Source organism: Phocoena phocoena, chromosome X (genome assembly GCF_963924675.1).
Source record: "Phocoena phocoena chromosome X, mPhoPho1.1, whole genome shotgun sequence".
NCBI lineage: Eukaryota > Metazoa > Chordata > Mammalia > Artiodactyla > Phocoenidae > Phocoena > Phocoena phocoena.
The window spans coordinates 13488864-13510500 of record NC_089240.1 but is presented as its reverse complement, the minus strand read 5'-3'; the positions used below and the strand labels follow the sequence as shown (position 1 = coordinate 13510500).

The 21637-nt window shown below is 44.8% G+C and overlaps 2 protein-coding genes across 4 annotated transcripts in view; one reads left to right on the top strand and one right to left on the bottom strand.

Moving 5' to 3' along the window:
- SYAP1 (synapse associated protein 1) overlaps nucleotides 1-13808 on the bottom strand; it is a 32145-nt gene extending 18337 nt beyond the window's left edge. The window contains exons 1-4 of one of the 2 annotated variants that reach the window (XM_065900456.1): nucleotides 13511-13808; nucleotides 6768-6886; nucleotides 5892-5958; nucleotides 1606-1679 (exon numbers count right to left, since the gene is read on the bottom strand). In XM_065900456.1, the coding sequence (XP_065756528.1) occupies nucleotides 1606-1679; nucleotides 5892-5958; nucleotides 6768-6886; nucleotides 13511-13703 (453 nt within the window). In that variant the 5' untranslated portion in view covers nucleotides 13704-13808. The remainder of the gene's footprint in view (nucleotides 1-1605; nucleotides 1680-5891; nucleotides 5959-6767; nucleotides 6887-13510) is intronic. The other variant, XM_065900457.1, reaches the window with a different exon arrangement.
- A 6622-nt stretch (nucleotides 13809-20430) lies between these two features.
- CTPS2 (CTP synthase 2) overlaps nucleotides 20431-21637 on the top strand; it is a 107774-nt gene continuing 106567 nt past the window's right edge. The window contains exon 1 of one of the 2 annotated variants that reach the window (XM_065900346.1): nucleotides 20431-20658. The gene's annotated coding sequence lies outside the window, so the exon portion shown is untranslated. The remainder of the gene's footprint in view (nucleotides 20659-21637) is intronic. The other variant, XM_065900345.1, reaches the window with a different exon arrangement.

The following is a 21637-nucleotide window of genomic DNA, read 5'->3' as shown; positions in this document are numbered from 1 at the left end:
CCAGTGGGGCACGAGGGAGCAGTGGGCAAAGCCAGGGGCCTTAGAAGCCAGTGGACGGAGTTTAGATCTTAGTCTACAAGAGATGAGACGCCACTAAAAGGGTCTGTGTAGGAGAGTGACACGAAGTGTGTTCACCATAAATGGACCCCTCTGGCTGCTGAGATGCACTTGTACTGGAAAGGGACAAGGATGGGACAACAGTCGGGATGGGATGCCTTGGGCAGAAGACGACAGCACCAGGACCATGGTGACAGCAGTGAAGTGGACTAGAGCTATGCTCTGAACACAGCACTGTCAGGATGGGGGCGGGGGGAGGCAGGACTCAAGAAAGACTCCTTTAGCAAAAATTGGTGGATAACTGGAGTCTTTTATTCTGAGATGTAGAAGATGAGGAGAGGGACAGGTATGGGGGACAGAGGAGTTATGGGGACTTGGTTGGTATCTGACATTTACCCTCAAATGACACCGAGTCTCACTGTCAAAATTTCCTTCTGGGGATAAATAATCGGTGTGTGATGTCAGTGTCAAGTTTGGCTGTAACATGGTAAACAAAATACACGGTGTCCACAATGAACCTGGAATTGGACGCTTAGGCCTTTAAGGATTTATTAATGGGAAGAAGAAAACCTTAAAGTGCCCTGGGGCACTGGAAGGGAGGAAAAGCCCAGCTCTACACTTGTTTGTTTTCTAGACCAAGGTTCCATTTCTGACTTTGGTTAAAAAAAAAAAGAGTGGGTTAAAAATAAAGCTTGAAAACCACTGATATAGTAAAAAGCCTTATTCACTGCGTCCCACGCCAGGTGGGGTGCTGGATGCTGAGGACAGAGACCAAAGTCAGCCTCTGCTGAGAGTTCACAGCCCAGTGGAGACACATAAGAACTGAGGGTCAGGGACTTCCCTGTCGGTCCAGTGGTTAAGACTCTGCACTCCCAATGCAGGGGGTGTGGGTTTGATCCCTGGTCAGGGAACTAAGATCCCATATGCCGGACGTCCACGAAAAAAAAAAAAGTGAGGGTCATATCTGAGAGTCTCAGTCCCCACACCTGTACAGTGGTGGTAAAAGCCCCTACCCACCTCACAGGCATACCACGAGGCTCAAAAGAGATAATGTGTGAGAAAGTGTTTCCTGAAACTGTCAGGTGCTACACGATTGTTAGGTGGTATCACTCCGTTCCCTCTGAAGTCCTGAGAGAACATTTTGTGGTGCAGCATATGGAATTTTCTTTCTTTCAATTTCAGTTTCAGACAAATACATATAGTAGTTAAAGAGAAAATTTAGAATACAATCATTTCTTTCAGAACAATTAGAATGCTGTCTAGAAACTTCATGATTGCACATCTCAAAAGACTGTCTTAATAACATAAAAGAATCCTTTTAAGGCTGAAAGAATTATTTTGTGTAATAGGCTAGACTTTTCCAATAAGAGAAAGCTACCTAAGAAAAAAGCAAATTTAAAGTCAGTGGAAAAAAATGATGAAAGTTGATGTGTACATTCCTAACATCTCAAAATATTTTAAAAATTGTATAGAAGAAAAACATTCTGCTAAGGATAAAGCCATGATAGGAAGCAAGTATTTCTATACAGGGTATCACAAGATACTTACAGCTGATAGGGCCAAGATTTGTTGTTGAATTGTTTCTTCATCATTACTATCAACCCATGGTGGTACCGCTGCCTCTACAAGGTTTTTAATGGCAAAGAAGAAAAGAGAAGAACAGGTTACAAGGGTTAAACTGTGATCTGTGGATTGAAAGAATGAGAAAGCTTCCACATAACCATTTTAGCAATTTACTAATAAGTTCCAAATATGAACACTCATCACAGCCTTCAGACTTAACGTATGAATCTTAGGCATGTATGCATTTGATTAAAAAATTCCTTAAATTATACAATGGAAACATTGGGCAACGCCTTGACCAGGTGACCAAAATCAACATCACTGACGAGGGAGAGATGGCCATTGTGGACCTCCAGACGCAATATCCCGAGAAGGACACATCATCTATGTAGTATTCTGGCCAAGAATGAATAATCTGAATCTAATCACGAGGAAATATCAGACAAAGTCCAAATGAGAAATGGTCTAGTTAAAAAAAGGAGGGGGGAGTATTCTTCAAAAACATTAATGTCATAAAAGATGAAGCAAGGCTGTGAAAATGTTCCAGATTATAGGAGGCTAAGAGACATGACAAAAAGTGCAGTAATGTACCCAGGACTGGATGCTGTACTGAGGGGGAAAATGTATAAAGGACATTGCTGGGTCAAGTGACAAAATTAGACTATGAATATTATATCAATGTTAAATTTCCTAAAGCTGGTAACTGTACCACTGGTGATTATGTAAGAGAATATCCCTACTTCTTAGGAAATGCACACTGAATGGAACGGATAAAAAAGACACAGAGTGAGACAGAGAACGTAAATGATAAGGCAAAGGGACTATAACAATCTAGGTGGAGGGTATACGGGTGTTCTCTGTACTACTTTTTTTTTTTTTTTTTTTTTTTTATGCGTTACGCGGGCCTCTCACTGTCGTGGCCTCTCCCGTTGCGGAGGACAGGCTCCGGACGCGCAGGCTCAGCGGCCATGGCTCACGGGCCCAGCCGCTCCGCGGCATGTGGGATCTTCCCAGACCGGGGCACGAACCCGTGTCCCCTGCATCGGCAGGCGGACTCTCAACCACTGTGCCACCAGGGAAGCCCCTCTGTACTACTTTTATTGTAATTTTTCTGTACATGGAAATTACTTCCAAATAAAAAGCCTTTATAAAAAGTTACTGTACTTGATTCATGACACAAGGTGATGAGGAGGTTGCAAGATAAGGGCTTAGGAATTGAGAAAAGGGTTGTCAGGAGTGAAAGCAAATGAAGAAAGAAAAGGGCAAATTGGAGGCAGTAAACAAAAGGGCTGGGATCAAATCCTCCATTAAGTCTTCAGAAGCAAAAAGCTGGGGATGCAAAGACAACTAACACCCAGCCTGCACCATCTGGGGCTCACAAGAAAGAGATGATTACAACTCAGCAGGATTATAATGCCACACAAACAGTAACCACCTGGAGAAGCGAGTCCCATGGAATTGAGTGTGTTTGTGTGTGTGTGTGGTGTGTGTGTGTGTGCCTGTGTGTGTGTGTGTGTGTGTGTGTGCCTGTGTGTGTGTGTGTGTGTGTGTGTGTATCTGAGCAGCTCTACTGTCTGAGCCGAGGGCATGGCTAAGGCTGTGGAGCTGGGTGGTCAGCACAGAAGACAGCAAATGCAGAGGGTCCTCATATTTTTGCAGAAATAGTGTCTTTTACTATTCTTCAAAAGTCAAATGGAAGACACATCCTATTGGGTACCAACTGATAGAAAAGTTATCTGCATGGATGGATGGATGGATGGATGGATGGATGGATGGATGGATGGATGGACGGACACATGGACAGGCATCTGGTTCATTTGGCTCATCCTAAACAAGCAAATGGTGGCAATTATAATCCAAATTCTGTTAATTATAAGGTAAAATTAACATATTCTCATACCTTTTAAAAAGTTAGGGTAAAGCCCCTTCAAAACTTTCTTCTTACACTGTTTAACATTCTGGTCTACATTTTCAGTCTATTCACCTTGGGCAGCCTCTACTCGTGCCACTTACCCTAGAATAATGAGGTCCTCCCAAGGCCCAAGCTACTGGTATGGAGGAGACACCCCCCCATCTCCCTGCTCCTCTAAGATGGTTCTTTTTAGGGTGACCAATAACCTCCTGCTTGTCCAATCCCATGGATATTTCTTAGTTCTTTTCTCCCTAGGCCAGTTTCCTTATCTGGAAAATGGAAATAATAGGAAGTACTTCAGCGAGTTACTGTGACCGTTAAGGGAAGTGATGCACGTGCCTTTCCTCATGGTCACTGTAAATGGAACTCACCTGACCTTGCTGTCCTTGAAATTCTTCCCTCTCTGTGCTTTCATTGCTTCTCTCTCCTAGCTGTTCTCTCTCTCAAGTAAATGGGCACTAGTTTTAACGGCAGATGTGTTTCATCACTTGCTAGCTGAGCAACCTTCAGCAAATTACTTAACCTTGCTGATCCTTCCTTTTATTGAAGGAGATGTTGTATATAAAGTGCCCAGCAGGCTCTCAGAAACTGCCGACTCCTTCCGTTCTTCCCCGTCCCCTCAACACCGGAGATCTCTACTCAGCACTGTTCACGCTGGACACGCTCTTCACTGAGAAGCTCACCTACTCTCATGGTTTTTACGTGACTTGACTAACAACCTGCATCAGCAGACAGAATTCTCCTCCATGCTTCAAACAGTGCTGACCAACGGAACTTTCTGCAGTGATGGAAATGCTCTGTATCTGCACTGTCCAACACGGGAGCCACTAGCCCCACGTAGTGATCAGGCACTTAAAATGTGGCTAGTGCGACTGAGGATGGATTTTCCCGATATGCCACCTTTGTTCCCTTCCTTCACTCTGTACATGTTCCTCTCACCAGATGTCTAATGAGCACCTCAAGCAATTCCATTCCTGGGTATATATCTGAAAACAACAAAACCACTAATTCAAAAAGATACATGCACCCTTATATTCATTGCAGTGCTATTTACAACAGCCAAGACATGGAAGCAACCTAAATGTCCATCAACACATGAATGGATAAAGAAGATGTGGTGTATATATATATATATATACTCATATATGTGTGTGCGCGCACACACACAGAGGAATACTACTCAGCCATTAACAATGAAATTCAGCATTTGCAACAACATGGATGGACTTGGAGGGCATTATGCTAAGTGAAATAAGTCAGACAGAGAAAGACAAATACTATAGATCACTTATATGTGGAATCTAAAAAATACAACGAACTAGTGAATATAACAAAAAAGAAGCAGACTCACAGATAGAGAGAACAAGCTAGTGGTTACCAGTGGAGGGGGGAGGGGCAATATAGGAGAAAGGGGTAAAAAAAGGGTTATTATGGGATTATACAAAATCAAGTGTGTGAAACTTTTGAAAACTGTAAAACACTAAAGAATTTAAAGAATCTTTCGCTCAATTAAAAAAAAAAGTGAACCTGCCTCCAAATCTTTCACCCCCACTCCTTCCACAGTTCCCATCTCAGAGGCACCAACAAGCTCCTATACCAAGTCTCTGAGCCAGGGTCAACTTTAGTGCTTCCCATGAATCACTAAGTTATGCTAACCTGTACAGTACTTTATTCGTCCCAAAGAGCTACTTCCCACTTCTGAGTACTTAGGAGCAACAATGCCTGATGGGAACTCACCACAGGACTAACTAGTTCTGTTTGAATCTGTGGTACTGCTCAAACAAACTTAAGTATTTTACACTACTTTTGCCAAATTCAAAGACATGAGGCCAGTTTTGTGTCTGCACACCACCAAACAGTAAAAGCAGGCATTTTGAGATCTTGCAACTGCAAACATTTAAATAAGCATTTGTCAGTAAAGAAATGTATTGAGTAAGTTCCCAAACTCCCCGTGACTTTTCACGACCCTCTGTCACTTCCCTGGAAAGCTCTTTTGTTTTTTCTTCTGAACAGAATGGGAAGGGAGCCAACATTTGCTAAGTGCCTATTGGGTGTACATCAGACACTGTGCTGGACCTGTAATAAAATAAGAAATAAAAGCTCACTCTCTCTCTGTCAGAGCCAGCTCCCCAGAAGGGCTACCTCACCCACCATCATAGCCACCAGGAACTATTTCCTTCCTTCCTTTAAACCCTGAAGGTTTACAGGTTTGTCCCCACTAGTCTTTGTGCTACCTGAAAGATGGGGGCGTAACTTAGACATTTTTGTATTCTCAGAGCCTTAGCGGGGTGTCTAGCACATAACCGGTGTTCAATAAAATTTGGCAGGCGAGTAGGTCATGTATAAACCTGTACCATACCTGATTTTTTGGTATGCTGCTCCTCAACAAATTTTTTCTGTTCCTTCTGAAAATCTCCTATAATTGTCTGTTAAAAAATACATACAGTTATATTACTTTTAAAAGCTTATTACTAGATAAGAATTACGTTCAAGACTTGTGAAGTCTATTTGAGATATTTTATTCATTTTCTTCAAACAAAGACACTAAAAAAGTGATACTTCTTCCCTTCCCCAATAAGAGGCGATCTTTGACATTTCCGAGCTCTAAGTTTTTAGCTGCCTTTATGACAGATGATCTTTTCAAATGCAAAAATAAAATGAGTTAAAAACTGAATTTTTGTTTTATTCCATAAAACAATAAAAGACAGGTCAAATCTCATTCTAACAAATAGTACACACAACGAAAATATCTAAATAACAAACTATCTAAAGTTTAACTGATGACCTCCTTAGTTCAAATAGTTACCAACATAAATGAAATTCCCTAGGCCTGTACCCCACCACTGCAAACAATGAACAAACTCACCCCTTAGTGTCTTAAAAGGGTTGTTCCTATTGCTCTAGGACTTTTAAAACTTACCCAAATGATACAAAGGCATAAATGTATTCTGAAATGGTTATAGTTGAAAATTAAACTCACAATATGAAAAGCTTAGTATTACCCAAAAGTATCAATGTATTTTAGAATATATTAAAACAAAAACAAAGGTTATTTAAATCAGGTAACTTATAGCTACTTTTTAGACAAAAAAGAGAGAAAAAACCCCAAGAATGTGATACGTATCAGAATATGATACCCTACTTGGGTTAATAAAGTTCGTAAGAAGAAGGGACGATTACATTAGCTGCTAATGAATTTCATAAACTTCTATTTCCAAAAGATATTTAAATGTACCTTATCAATGATGTCATCTATCTTTCCTTCTTCTACAGATTTCTTTATTGTTTGTGCTGTTTCAGCAACTGATTCAGTTATCTTTTTTGTAGCAGCAGTTGCAAAGTTAAATAGATAGTCTGCAAAGAATAAAAAAGAGTCTATGCTCCATTCCAGTACAGTGGTTATTGTATTTGTGATTTCTCCCTTAATAAGTGCTTGTAAGACTCTTAAACCGTAGGGCATGTTCCTTGTTAATGAGGACTTGAAACAATGAGCGAGAAGCACTGACAGTACTCCACTTTCTCAGTGGATAGGCCATCCATACTGGGCCTTTAATTCATTGCTTTCAAAGACTGCTGGCATAGTCCCCAGTTCACCCCAGTAGCTGTTTCAAACTTATCTTGCCCTTCTCCAGTCTCTAGTTCTAACTTATCTCAGCAAGTTATCTCCCCGCCTACTTTACAATAAGATCAAGGCTACTTTTTACTTTCTTTCCTTCCTAGACCCTAAGTATCCCATCTTTATTTTCTCCTTCCCTCTTGATCAAAAAAGAAGGAAAAAAGCCCCTCCTCTCCTAGATTAACTCATCCCATGATAAATCTGGGGGATTTTTTAATAAATAGAAATCTTGGCAAGCCCTAATATAAATCTCTTCACTAATAATAAGCAAATATATAGAAAGAAATTCAAACTGGAACATATGAACTTCACAAGACAAAACGAAAACACAAAATTAACTTTTCTAAAGACCTGAAAAGACATTTGTATCAAGGTTCTTTTTGCACTATGATATGAAGGTGTATTTCTAGACAAACATCATTTCAAAGTCCACATTCTACAGAATCTGGGCTGCAGGAAGCGACCTGAGGCAGGTGGTAGTGGGGGATGCTCCAGGCAACTGGCCTTCAAATCTCATCCCACAGAAAATGCTCCGTAAGTTAGGGCAGACTTGCCTCTGCTACTTGCCCGTGCTGAGGGGGCAGGTGGGCTGACTCACAACACTCAGGCAGGGAGAAGACCCCGCTAAGAACGGCCCAGGGAGCCTGGCACCCCTGATTAAATGGGTGGTGCCACAGAAAATCAGGAGATTCGTACTGCTACCTGGGAGCAGAAGTACTATCTCCTGATCCGAAGGACCGTCTCTACCACTTACCACCTCCTTTAGCATTACACAGTCTCCTTTCTCCCACTGCGCCTGAGGGCGTTCATCTGTTCCTGGTATCAACACCCACTGTGACTATCTCAGGAAGCTCCTTGTCTCTGGGCTCATTCCTGCCATCCTCCTCCTCCTGTTCTACACTCATAGGACCACAAGAAATTCTCGAGTATCTCCAAGGAGGCCCCAAATATGTTATTCCTTGGTTTGAAACACTTTTATCAGCCCTTCCTTTTCCTGGCTAACTCTACGCATGCTGTGAGCCTCTGCTTACACATCACTTCTCAAGAAATGGTCCCCGGCTCCTTGGCCAGTGTAGGTGTCCCCAAGAGGTGTTCCCTCACCACCTGTGGTGCCAGATCAACAACATCTATGACACTCTATCCATTACCTGGTGAATGTGTCCTCTCAGCTAGACTGAAGACCCATCCTAAGCCCCACTGGGGCAGGGCCCAAGGCTGTCTGATTCACCAGTGTATCCCCAGAGAGTGACCAGTAAGTACTCGCTAAATGCATGAATGGGGAGTGACATAAACGCTGAGCTTTAGGGAGGTCCCTGATTTCCCTTTGGTTGTGACTAGCCTATTTACCCAGAGTGGTATGATAAAATGGGTAGACAGCCACACTACTTCCTAAAAATATTCTCTGCAGATAGATAAATCCAAACTTCTAAAAGAGCAAGGTTCCCTGTAAGATTTTCTCAGGAATACCTTTTGAATTAGATTCGTCTTTTTTTCTTGGCCACACCACATGGCTTGTGGGATCTTAGTTCCCCAACCAGGGATCGAACCCAGGCCCCCTGCAGTGGAAGTGCTGAGTCCTAACCACTGGACAGCCAGGGAAGTCCTGAGAAAGCACAGTTCTCGCCCTCAAGGGATGTCCATTTCTCAACAAACAAACCAACAAAAAAGGATTCAAAGACAACAAGAGGAGCTAGATTATTCATTAAACGGAGGCACCCCAGACGGGAGGGATGTCTCCCAAGAGTAATTAGAAATTCTGAAGTCAGAGGAGTGGGTGATGGGAGAGCAGGACAAGAGGTTTTCAGGTAGGATGCTCAAAAAGACCAGAAGTCTGCTATTGTGCAGAAGAGGTCGGCTGACACCAAGTTAAAGACAGTTTTTATGAAGTGGTTAGAAAAACCGAGACACAGATAAGAGTTAACAGGAAGTAACAGGAGTACAATGTCCACTTCAGAGACTTAGGCACAAGGAGAGAGGGTCTGAACTGAAGTGGCAACCAAAGAAAAGCAAGTCTAAGTAAAACGTGAGTAGACGCAGCAACTTTATGGAAGGAGGGGGCAGACCGCTAACCCTTTACCTTCATTTTCATCATGCCACAACCATCCCAGGAAGAGTGGGTATAAGTAGTCCGGTTTACAGATAGGGAAGCCAAGGCACACAGAGGATAAATGATTTGTCCATGAAGGTGGGGCAGACCTGGCTGACTGCCTAGCCAAGAGCCTATCCGCTTCCTCCTACCTAAAGAAACCCCAATTTTGGTGGGCGCTCAGCAAACCTGGGGGTGGTCCTGGCGACCCCTGACACAAACAACAAAGGTCCTTTCTGTTTAAGCCTGTTTGTTGGACTTACTGTAATTTGCAAATGACATCACAATAAAGACAATAAGTAGTATAGGGAATTCAAACACGGGCTACCTGCCTCTAAATGGCAAGCTGGTGCCCCAGTCTCACACTGCCTCACGTCACATGAGCAAGTGACAAGGGCCTGCAGAACTGAATGGATGGTAAAGGTAAAGGAAAGTGGAAAGGTGCTCAAAAAGTCAGAGAAAGAGTAAATTTATCAGAGTAAATAGAGGAAGGTAGAGTTTAAGGCTTGCTTCTAGAATAGGAAAATAATACAGAGACAGTGGTTTTTAAGGCAGCTTTAGAAAATTAATATTCTTATGAAAAGGCTGGTTAATTTTTCAAAAATACTATATACTTCACACAATTTTAGAATCTTCGTGTTGGAAGGGAATTTAGCACTTACCTTATTCAGCCTCCTATCCAAGTAGCCCCACTTCTAGGGATGGGGAGCACATGAATTCGAAGGGCAGACAATTATTACTGTTATCCATCTCTAATTAGAAAATCCTTTTCACATCCCTTGTCATTTCTACCTCTCAGACTTAGATCTGTCCTCTTAAGTAACATAAAATGACTTCTTTTCTACCAAAAAACCTTTAAAAATGTTGAGCGATGCCCCTAGTTTCTTCTTCTTGAAGCTAAAATCCCCTGTTCTTTTTAGTATTGTTCACAAGCCATGGGACCCAAGCTCTTGACCATCTGCACTGCCCTCCTCATGGTAAACCTGGGTTTCTCATCAGAACCAAACTGGGTATTTTACTTCTATATCAAAGCAGACATATATTTTCCTACATACACAACTAACTTTTGGAGTCCTTAGTTGTAAACTAAGCAAGTGAGGCATCTAGAACTTGAAATGCACTTTTCCTATAGAAAAAGAGGATGGTCTAATTAACACAGTTCTACTGAAAACACTAATAGCATTTTTCAAAGGAGAAGGAAGAGGAGGTGGCCCTTCCTCCATTCCTGGGCACGGACTGGCCTTAGGGACAGTTTTGAAAAAGCCAAAGCTTATCTTTGGCCACTCTCCCACTTATTTAAGCTGTGCGAATGAGTCAGATACTACACTCTCAGAGCTATGGGTTTGTTTTAGAGAAAGAGTATAGATAAGAGTATAGATAACTGGACTTTAACAAAAACCAACTAACCAATCTGCGCTGAATAAGAAGTTACTCTGGGGTATGAGGCCTTGGGAGGTAGGGAGCTCTTCAGTGACTTTCCTAATAAACTGCCCTCCTTCTGTGATCAAAGCAAGTCCTAAGTTCATCAGGAGGGAGAGCCAAGGATAAGAAGGTTTAATTTGGGGTTAGGAAGTAGAATATAGGCCTGGGTGTCCGCCACTCCTAACTGGTGCCTAATTTATAAAGCTGCCTAAATGTAGAAATAGGTCACCGTTGACCGCCTGGAGGGGTGGGATAGGGAGGGTGGGAGGGAGGGAGACGCAAGAGGGAAGAGATATGGGAAAATATGTATATGTATAACTGATTCACTTTGTTATAAAGCAGAAACTAACACACCACTGTAAAGCAATTATGCCCCAATAAAGATGTTAAAAAAAAAAAAAAAGAAATAGGTCACCGTGAACCAGAAGTATTTATGCTCCAATCTTGAAGGGAGGCACTCAACAAAAGTTTACAGAACAAATGGGGCCCCAGGAAATTCCATGTAGATTTTATTATTATTATTTTAAGAAACACTGTGCTTTCCAAATATTTCTTTTTTTTTAATTAATTTATTTTTATTATTTATTTTTGGCTGCGTTGGGTCTTCGTTGCTGCGTGCTGGCTTTCTCTAGTTGCAGTGAGCGGGGGCTACTCTTCGTTGCGGTCCGCGGGGCTTCTCACTGTGGTGGCTTCTCTTGTTGTGGAGCACGGGCTCTAGGTGCACCGGCTCGTGGGCTCTAGAGTGCAGGTTCAGTAGTTGTGGAGCAGGGGCTTAGTTGCTCCGCAGCATGTGGGATCTTCCCGGACCAGGGCTCGAACCTGTGTCCCCTGAATTGGCAGGTGGATTCTTAACCACTGGACCACCAGGGAAGTCCCTCCATGTATATTTTTAAAAGGCCAAAGAAATGAATCTACTCAGTGGGAATCAGGCACAGAGATGTTTAACTTCACTTTTCAAAACAGAGATGGGTCTTTCTAAAGAATATACCTCTTAGGATCACTATGTAGAAATAAAAAGTATTTAATCATCTCTTGTCTTTTTGAGGGGTTGTGTACAAACTAGGACCTTTACATCTTTTTAAAATCAAATTTCGGAGCCAAAAGAGCTCTAATTTCTTTGGAAACTTTGCATTCACAGTGTGTGTGTGGGTGGGGAAGTACTTCCATCTAACCTTAGCCTACCCGACCTCAAGAGAGTCTGGGGAGGCAGACTTCCCTGGTATTCCAGTGGTTAAGACTCTGCGCTCCCAGTGCAGGGAGCCCGGGTTCGATCCCTGGTCAGGGAACTAGATCCCATGCTGTAACTAATCCCGCATGCCGCAACTAAAGATCCTGCATGCTGCAACTAAGACCCGGTGCAGCCAAATAAATAAATATTTTTTAAAAAGAGAGAGAAAGAGAGTCTGGTGAGGAAAGAAAGGGATGGCAGCGTTAAGCTCCAAAGTAGACATCCATATCGAAAACATTAAAAAAATATTCGGGGGTCTTTATTACGAAATATAAACATGAGATTTCAATAAAGCCCTAAGCTTTAAGAAGCCACTTTTGATACTCCTCTGAAGATAAACGAAAATGATTCTCCATGTTCTATGAAATCAAGGAAACAATCAGACCCAGCTTTTCCTAAGGTGGTCCCACTTTTATTTATCCCAGCTACCTAACATAGCCTCTCTGCTCTAGTCAACTTCATCTCCTTACATCTCTCGAATATTCCAAGCTCGTTTCTCCCCGGTTTTCCACACAGGAAATAGCTGTTCCCTCTAGTGATTTCATTGCATAGCACTTAGTTTTATTTCTCTTGTACACTGTTTGGAGGCTTGGGGCTTAGACTGTGTACTGCCATGATTTGAGATTATGCCTGTTCTCCCTGCCTCTCCACCCCACAGTAAACTTTTTGAACGTTAGAGCCTTTCTTACTCAAGTATGTGTTTCTCCACTCTCAGGCTCCAGCCTGTCCTATGCTCTCGCCTTGTAGTGTCTTGAAGTAAATTCTTTAAAATTGCTTGCCAAATTTAATCTCTCACTTGTAGTGTTGTCTGCTTTAGGGCCACCTTCTTAAAGACGTTTTCTTTGACTATTTAAGCCTGCCAAGATCTCTCCAGGCGCAGAATTACTACCGCATGTGTTTATTCTGCATGCCTATTATTTATACCCTCCTCCTGAACTAGACTGTAAGCTGGGAAAGTGCATGGGCTTTGAAATTAGACAGCCCCAGGTTCAAATTTCACTTCTACCATTTACTATCAGCATAACTTTGGGCCGCTAACTCTGCGCTCGTTCTCCCAACTCACTGGGGTGTTTAAAGAGATGAATCGTTCACAAAACATCTAGTGCTGAAACTTGCAACACAGACAATAACTGGCAACTACTTTCCCGCCTTAAGGAAAAAGATCCCAATGCACCTAAAAGGACATGAGCCTGCCTGCCATAGGCCTTAATAACTCTTCCTCAATTTACTTGGGACGACACATTCTGACCTAAGGGCAAAAAGGCACTCAAGCTCCTCAACGTCCCCTGTCCTCTGGGCGGGAGGCGGTAGAGATGAAAGTTGGTGAGTTGAACAAAACAGATTCCTCGTCAAACCTAAAGACGTGGAGCCCCACTGCTTTACTGCGGCCCTGCTCCCAACGTTGACACACTCTGCAAAGAGTGACATGTCACTAGGAATTTCAGGCACAGGATTTGACTGCTAGATGAGGCTTCGGCCTTGCCCAGATCCTCACCAACGACAGACACACCTTCCTCTCCCCACCCCACACCCCCGACTATTGGTGGCCCACGCCCAGGGGCGGCAGGAGGTGGAATGTGGGCGCTCTCCGAAACTCTGTGGTCCCGGAGGCCGGGGGAGACTCACTGCCGAGGCCTTTGGCCTGGTGAAGGAGCTCCTGGTCCCCGGCTTCTTGTAGCTCCCCCTCCACGGACTCCGCCACCGCCTCGGAGCGCTGCTCGGGTGGAGCGTCTCCCTTGGGCTGTCCGTCTCCCTGGTACTGCCGGTCACCCGCCTCCGGCTGCTCCAAGCCAAACCAACTGCTCAAACCCCGGAACATCCCGCCCGCGGGGCCGCCACCGCGGTCGGGGTCACCGGAGACCCTAGCGGGTGCCGTCTACTCCCGACTCCACAAGGCGCGTCTCTCAGGGCGATAATCGGAAGTACGACCTCGAAGCAGCCAGTCTATGTGTCGCCCCACCTCCACTGTTACTCAGCCGCCGGCCGCGCTACCGTCACTTCCGGACAAAGGCGCCGCCCTCCCCGCTGACTGTTTATTTCGTAACTCGATTAGGCGTTTGGAAACCGGACAAAGGGCTTTTCCCACGTAGTCCCGCCCCGCTTCCTTTTCTCCTCCCCCGGCTTCGTGGGTTCCTGATCTAGGCCAGTACACCACGTCTTTGTCACTCTAAGCAGCTCGGCTGGTGGTTTAGTCTCACCTTTTCTGGTTCTGCAGGGTTGGCCCCGCGGACATGGATGTCTTTAATCGCCTTGTGAGTCCACATCAAAACTAGCCCAGGCCCTCTGTGTCCACCTACCAATTTACAGGGAATACAGGGGACGGAGGAAACTATTAAAGGACACCACGGGATGCAGGGAGCAGAATCTAGGGGGTGAGAGACCACAGGCTGACGACCTTGTTTCTTCAAATAAATTGCAAGCAAGGGGGGAAGGGGAACCTATAGATTAAAAACGACCTAAAAAACAACCCATGGCAACTTGCGGATTTTCTTTAGATCCTCAAACAAACACAGTGGAGAACATTTTTTGACGTTCATAAGAATTGGAAATTTGGGGACTGGATAGTTCATGAGATTAAGAAATTGTTAAGTTTAAAAAATTTTAGTTGTGCTAGACAAACAAAATTTACCACCTTAATCTTTTTTTTTTTTTTTTTTTTTTTTTTTTTGCGGTACGCTGGCCTCTCACTGCTGTGGCCTCTCCCGTTACGGAGCGCAGGCTCCGGACGCGCAGGCTCAGCGGCCATGGCTCACGGGCCCCGCCGCTCCGCGGCATGTGGGATCCTCCCGGCCCGGGGCACGAACCCGTGTCTTGTGTATCGGCAGGCGGACCCTCAACCACTGCGTCACCAGGGAAGCCCCACCTTAATCATTTTTAAGTGTACAGTTAAGTAGTAGTAAGTACATTCACATTATTACAAGTGGAACCAATCTCCACAATTGTTTTCCTGTTGCAAAACTGAAACTCTGTACCCACTAAACAACTCCGTTCTCCGTTCCCCCCATTCCCTGGCAACCAAGCTACTTTCTGTCTCTATGATTTTTGACTACTCCAGGAACCTCATATAAGTGGAATCATACCACATTTGTCTTTTTGTGACTGGTTCATTTCATTCAGCAAATGTCCTCAAGGTTCATCCATGTTGTAGCATGTGTTAGAATTTCCTTAAAATTCTGCCTTAAAAAAGGCTACTTCGAACACTCTTTGACATAAATTGTAGCAATATTTTTTTGGGTCTGTCTCCTAAGGCAGGGGTCCCCAACCCCTGGGGCCGCACAACAGGTGAACGGCAGGCGAAAGAGCGAAGCTTCATCTGCTGCTCCCCATGGCTCGCATTACCGCCTGAACCGTCCCCCGCCCCCCGTGGAAAAATTGTCTTCCACGAAACCGGTCCCTGGTGCCAAAAAGGTTGCGGACCGCTGTCCTAAGGCAAAGGAAACAAAAGCAAAAATAAACAAATGGGACCTAATTAAACTTAACAGCTTTTACAGAGCAAAGAAAACCGTCCATAGAATGAAAAGACAACCTACTGAATAGGAGAATATATTTGCAAAGGATATGACCGATAAGGGGTTAATATCCAAAATACAAAAAGAGCTCATACAACTTAATATCAAAAAAACCCAAACAACTTGATTAAAAAATGGGCAAAAGACCTGAATAGCCATTTTTCCAAAGAAGACATACAGATAGCCAACAGGCACATAAAAGATGCTCAACATCACTAATCATCAGAGAAATGCAAATCAAAATCGTAATGTGATATCACCTCACACCTGTCAGAATGGCTATCATCAAAATGACCACAAATAACAAATGAACGTAAATTGATGAAGCCACTGTGGAAAACATTATGGAGGTTCCTCAAAATATTAAAACTAGAACTAAAAAAAAAAAAAAAAAACTAGAACTGCCATACGATCTGGCAGTTCCTCTCCTGGGTATATATCCAAAGAAAATGAAAACACTAATTCGAAAAGATACATGCACCCCGATGTTCATAGCAGCATTATTTACAATTGCCAAGATATGGAAGCCACCTAAGGGTACATCAACAGACCAATGGATAAAGATGTGCTATATATATGCAACGGGATACTACTCAGCATAAAAAGGAATGAAATTTTGCCATTTGAACAATATGGATGGACCTGGAGGGTTTTATGCTTAGTGAAATAAATCAGATGGAGAAAGACAACTACTGTATATCATCACTTATATGTGAAATCTAAAAAATAAGAAACAAACCAGTGAATATAACAAAAACGGAGGCTATCTTAAAAAAGGCTGAAGAGTATTCCATCGTATGTATATTCCACATTTTGTTTACCCATTCATGTGTGATGGACATAGGAATTATTAATTTTTAAATTGTGGTAATTGTGTGTGCGTGTGTGTATTTAAAAGAGTTCTAATCTTTTAGAGTCATACTGAGATATTTACCAATGAAATAATAGGATGCCTGGCATTTGCTTCAAATTAATACAGGATGGGGGAAATGGGTGGGGATACAGATGAAACAAACCTGGCCATGGATTGATAATCGTTGAAGTTCGAGTTTTAGGTTTGCTTTTCTATATATTCAACTTTTCCCACAATAACGTGTAAACAAATGGACAACAACAAAAAACTGGCCAAGTGAAAAACTCCCCCTTCAGAGTAGGGAGTTCATGAATGTATTTCCCAAGCACAGTCTTAAGCATTAGGTATTCCTCCACCCCCCACCATGTTGAAAAGAGTAGCCTAGTTCCAGTGACCTGTGTGAGTATGTGGGCGACAGATTACAATTCTGATTTCCTTGCTCTCCAGTTTTCCAGCCTGAGGTATATTTACAATTCTGGTCCAGGACTTTTTTTTTAATTGGAGTATAGTTGCTTTACACTGCTGTGTCAGTTTCTGCTGTACGGCAAAGTTATTCAGCCATACGTGTACCTATATCCCTTCTTTTTTGGATTTCCTTCCCATTTAGGTCACCACAGAGCACTGAGTAGAGTTCCCTGTGCTATACAGTAGGTTCTCATTAGTTATCTATTTTATATATAGTAGTATATATATGTCAATCCCAACTTCCCAATTCACCCCCCACCCCGTTCCCCCTTGGTAACCATACGTTTGTTCTCTACGTCTGTGTCTCTATTTCTTCTTTGCAAATAAGATCATCTATGCCATTTTTCTAGATTCCACATGTATGTGTTAATATACTATATTTGTTTTTTTCTTTCCAACTTACTTCACTCTGTATGACAGTCTCTAGGTCCATCCACGTCTCTGCAAATGACACAATTTCATTCCTTTTTATGGCTAATATTCCATTGTACAGATGTACCACATCTTCTTTATCCATTCCTCTGTTGATGGACATTTAGGTTGCTTCCATGTCCTGGCTATTGTAAATAGTGCTGCAGTGAACATTGGGGTGCATGTATGTGTCTTTTTGAATTATGGTTTTCTCCAGGTATATGTCCAGTAGTGGGATTGCTGGGTCATATGGTAGTTCTATTTTTAGTTTTTTAAGGAACCTCCATACTGTTCTCCATGGTGGCTGTATCAGTTTACATTCCCACCAACAGTGTAAGAGGGTGCTCCAGGACTTTAGCTTAACAGGCTCAACCTACTTTTCTTTTTCCGAACAGCTTTATCGAGATATAATTCACATGCCATCCACACCTGATGAAACTGTACAATTCAATGGTTTCTGTTGTATTACACCATTATTATTTTTTTAAATTTATTTAAGTAATTTATTTTTGGCTGCGTTGGGTCTTCGTTGCTGTGTGCGGGTTTTCTCTAGTTGTGGCGAGCGGGGGCTACTCTTCGTTGCGGTGTGCGGACTTCTCATTGCAGTGGCTTCTCTTGTTGCAGAGCACAGGCTGTAGGCGCGCACGCTTCAGTAGTTGTGGCACATGGGCTTCAGTAGTTGTGGCTCGCGGGCTCTAGAGCACAGGCTTAGTAGTTGCGGTGCACGGGCTTAGTTGCTCTGCAGCATGTGGGATCTTCCCGGACCAGGGCTCAAACCTGTGTCCCCTGCATTGGCAGGCGGATTCTTAACCACTGCACCACCAGGGAAGCCCCATTAATTTTTTAAACTGTGTAAACATATATATAACATAAAACTTGCCATTTTAACCATTGTTAAGTGTACAATTCTGTGGCATCAATGACATTCCAACCTGTTTTTAGAGTCTGGGTATTGATTAACCTTTGAAAGTCAGGAGGTATCTTAGGACCAATGCCTTTGTAGGATTTAGTCAGAACCTGAAAGTGGTCAACACTTTCCAGAAAAAGGATATTTGGTTCAAGGGTGATTGGAATGAGCCTGGAATTTCAGTCAGAAGCCTAGGACAGGGGTGCTAACTCCACTATCTAATGGGTGAGTAAACTTGACTCATTACTCATCCTTTCCCCTTCGAGTTTCTTCACCTATGAAAGGAATCCAGTGCTGACCCTTCTGATAGCAGAGGTGGGGGCCATCCCTTTCAGACTTACTTTTGCTCTATCTCCACCCAAAATCATGACGAAGTCCATGTTCCCCAGGGTTTACAATCGTCCTGAAGGTTAGAATTCTTCAAAACAAAAGATTATAAAAGAACACGAGGCACTTCCCTGGTGGTCCCATGGTTAGGCCTCCACGCTCCCACTTCCAGGGGCATGGGTTCAATCCCTGGTCGGGGAAGGGGAACCAAGATCCTGCATGCCACTCGGTGCCTGCCAAAAAAAAAAAAAAAAAGTAAAAAAGAACACAAGCCATCAACTTAATGACAGACTTCTTTTTCTTTGTCTTCTTCTTTTTTTATCCTCAATGCTATATAGTCCATGAATAAAACACCTGTTGAATGAGTGTACACTCTGATCCCACAAAAATCAATCAATCTGGACCCTGTTATCAAATTTGTTTTTCTGCTCAAATATTTTCCCATTTTGGATTAATGATACAATAGTTATCATAACCCCTTTGTATTCACAAAGTATCCTTCATCTGTTGACCTCGTAGATTAATAGAATAAGGATGAGGCCTTATATCCTGTGGTGAAGAGTCTGAGTTTGGGGACAGATATTTTGGTCAGGGCATTTCACATCTCTAAGCCTCAGGTTCTTCATTATAAAAAGGGGATCTTAATAGTTGTCCTGGTTGTAAAAAGGAAACAAAGTACCGAAATGTGGAGGGAAGCCTTACATATGTGGCAGGTATTAAGTATCACCGTCCATGTCAACCTGTTTCACAAGCATTCTTCCCACTGGGTCCTCTGCAAGACTTGTTTCACAAGAAAGCCCTCAGTGCTTCCGGCCTTTTTACAAGGTGCTTTCTCCTTAAAAAAAAAAAAAAAATTTTCTTGGCCTCCATGGAGACTTGGGTCTCCCCTACCATTCCTGCTGAGTGGAGCCTCTTCTCATTTTCCCAGAAGTTGACAACACGATCCTCAGCTCCTTACTGCTTCTTCCATGGCACTGCTCTGTCATTCTTGATAGGGAGAAACTCCCTTTTGTTTTGAAACTCATCGAATTTTGCCAGACATCCCTCTACCCTTCTTTGTTGCTGTCATTTACTAGCTTCGAGGTTGCTTCTCCACATTCACTGGGGACTTGGTTCCTTGGCCTCAACTGACTCCTCCAATTTCCTTCATCCTTCCGGGGGCCTTCAATGTCCCCCACACTGGCCTGGTGGGCGCTAGACCCAATTCCAGTGACGCCCATCTCAGTTGACTCCGTTCCAGAGTCAGACCCTAAACTGGATCATCTCCTGGAATTGCTTCCCCTTCGACATCGCCGACACCCACACTGTGGTGACAACTCCTCAGTTCCTTCATTCCCACAGGCCCTCATCTTTTGGTCCATCTCTTTTCTCTCTTCCAGTCTATCCGCTCCCTGCTCCTCTCCCTTCCTTTCCTCTGGGGACTAGACCCCTGGTGCGTCACTACCATCACATTCTTTCAGTGCTCTTAACTTCCTCACTCTCATCCTTCTACTCTACTCAACCAGCAAACTCTGGTTTTATCAATATCAATATTTACATACTGACCTATAGACATCTTGCACAACTATAGCTGGAGGTCATTACACAATGATGCTTTCTAGACTCCACTGGGTCTTCAATGATGCTCTCCTTACTCGGCCCTCTAGTGACTTTCACCACTTTCTTAACCCTTCCGTCTGATTCCAAACCCTCCTATTGTCCCTAGTTAGATCCTTTCTCCTTCAGTGGTTTATGTTCTTCCCTTCGCCTTAATAACCTCCTGTGTCCCTTCCTGGCACCAAGGCACTAACCATCCTCCAAATACTCTTTAAAAAGTCACTCGGCGAAGCCCTGATTGTCGTCCTTCTGCCCCTCGCATTTTAAATTTTAATTTTTGCTACACGCGTACTGTTCCAGGAACCTTACTGATTCCAGTAGAGGTGTAGCCCTCACCCCAGATTGTGAGCCCCTCAAACGCCGGCATCCCATCTGATCGTCGTCCTCTGCTCGGCGCTCCCACAGTTGCTCTCCGTGACCGAGAGAAGCTCTTTCCGGCGCCGAGAGCGGGACGCGAGGACCCGAGCAGGGTCTGGGCGTGCCGAGGGGCCGGGGCGCCGGGACCTGGCGTTCACCCGAGTCTCCGAGGTGCCGGTGCTCAGCAAGCCGCGGAGGGGAGGAGCAGTCCCCGGGCTGAGCCTGGCCTGGGGCCAAGTGCGTCCAGAGCGGAGGGTGACGGGAAGCCACCAACGCCTGAGGAGTCACTTTTGGGGCGCTTGTTTCGGAGCATTGCACAAACCCGGGTGCCAACCCCGAGCTCACCGGCGTGAGTCAGTGGGGCCCGCGGCTGCAGGAGAGGGGGAGGTGGGCGAGGAGGGCGCCATGCACCCCGAGGCCCGCGCGGGCGGCGGGAGGGACACGGGGGCGACTCGGGACGCCGCTGGCGGCGGACCCCTCCCCAGCCCGACAGGTGAGCGCGGGCGGGCCTCGGGGCGGAGCTCGCCGGCTCCAACGACCACCCTCCGCTCCACCGCCGCCGCCGCCAAAGCACAGGTAACTCCCCGCCAGGGCCTCAGCGCCGGGGCCGCCCTCCAGCCCGCGGCCCCAGCCCGGCGCACACATGGGACCGGGAGCCTTTGTCCGCTCCGAGGGCGGCCGCCGCACGCGTCCCAGCACCCTGTGCTCTCTGCCCGCGGGCAGACAGCGGCGGGGCAGGGTCAGGGCCGTGGGAGTCCGCCCTGCGGCGGCCCGCGGCCCGCGGCCCGGGCTCTGGAGCGCCGCGTACGCGAGCGGCGCTTCGGCGCGCACCCCGCCTCGGAACCGGGCGCTGGGGCCCGCCGCGGCCCCCGCCCGGTTCCCCCCGGGCCCCGGGAGCCCCGAGATGGCGTTGGCAGAAGTGCAGCCCCGCGCGGAGTGAGATGGCCTTTCTGTCTCCTCCCCCGCCCGGGGCACTAGTTAAACCGCGACCCTCGCGTTTCCCGAGTCGCAGCTGGTTAGGGCGCTCTGAGCCCGAGTCCGCTGCTGCTACAACGTAGCTTTCTTTCTAAAACAGTTTCTCCACATTTGATGTCTAATTTACGTTCAGTAAAATGCCCCCATTTTAAGCGTGCAGATCGGGGATTTTGACAAATTATACACAAGTGGAACCACTACCCCAACGTAGACATAGACCATTTCCATCACTCCAGAAAGTTCCCTCGTGCTCCTCTCCGGTCGATCCACAACCGCCCTCACCCCTTGATTTCCATCAGAGCTTAGTTTTGCCTGTTCTAGAACTTCATAAGGTGGGCTCACGAAGTAAGTAC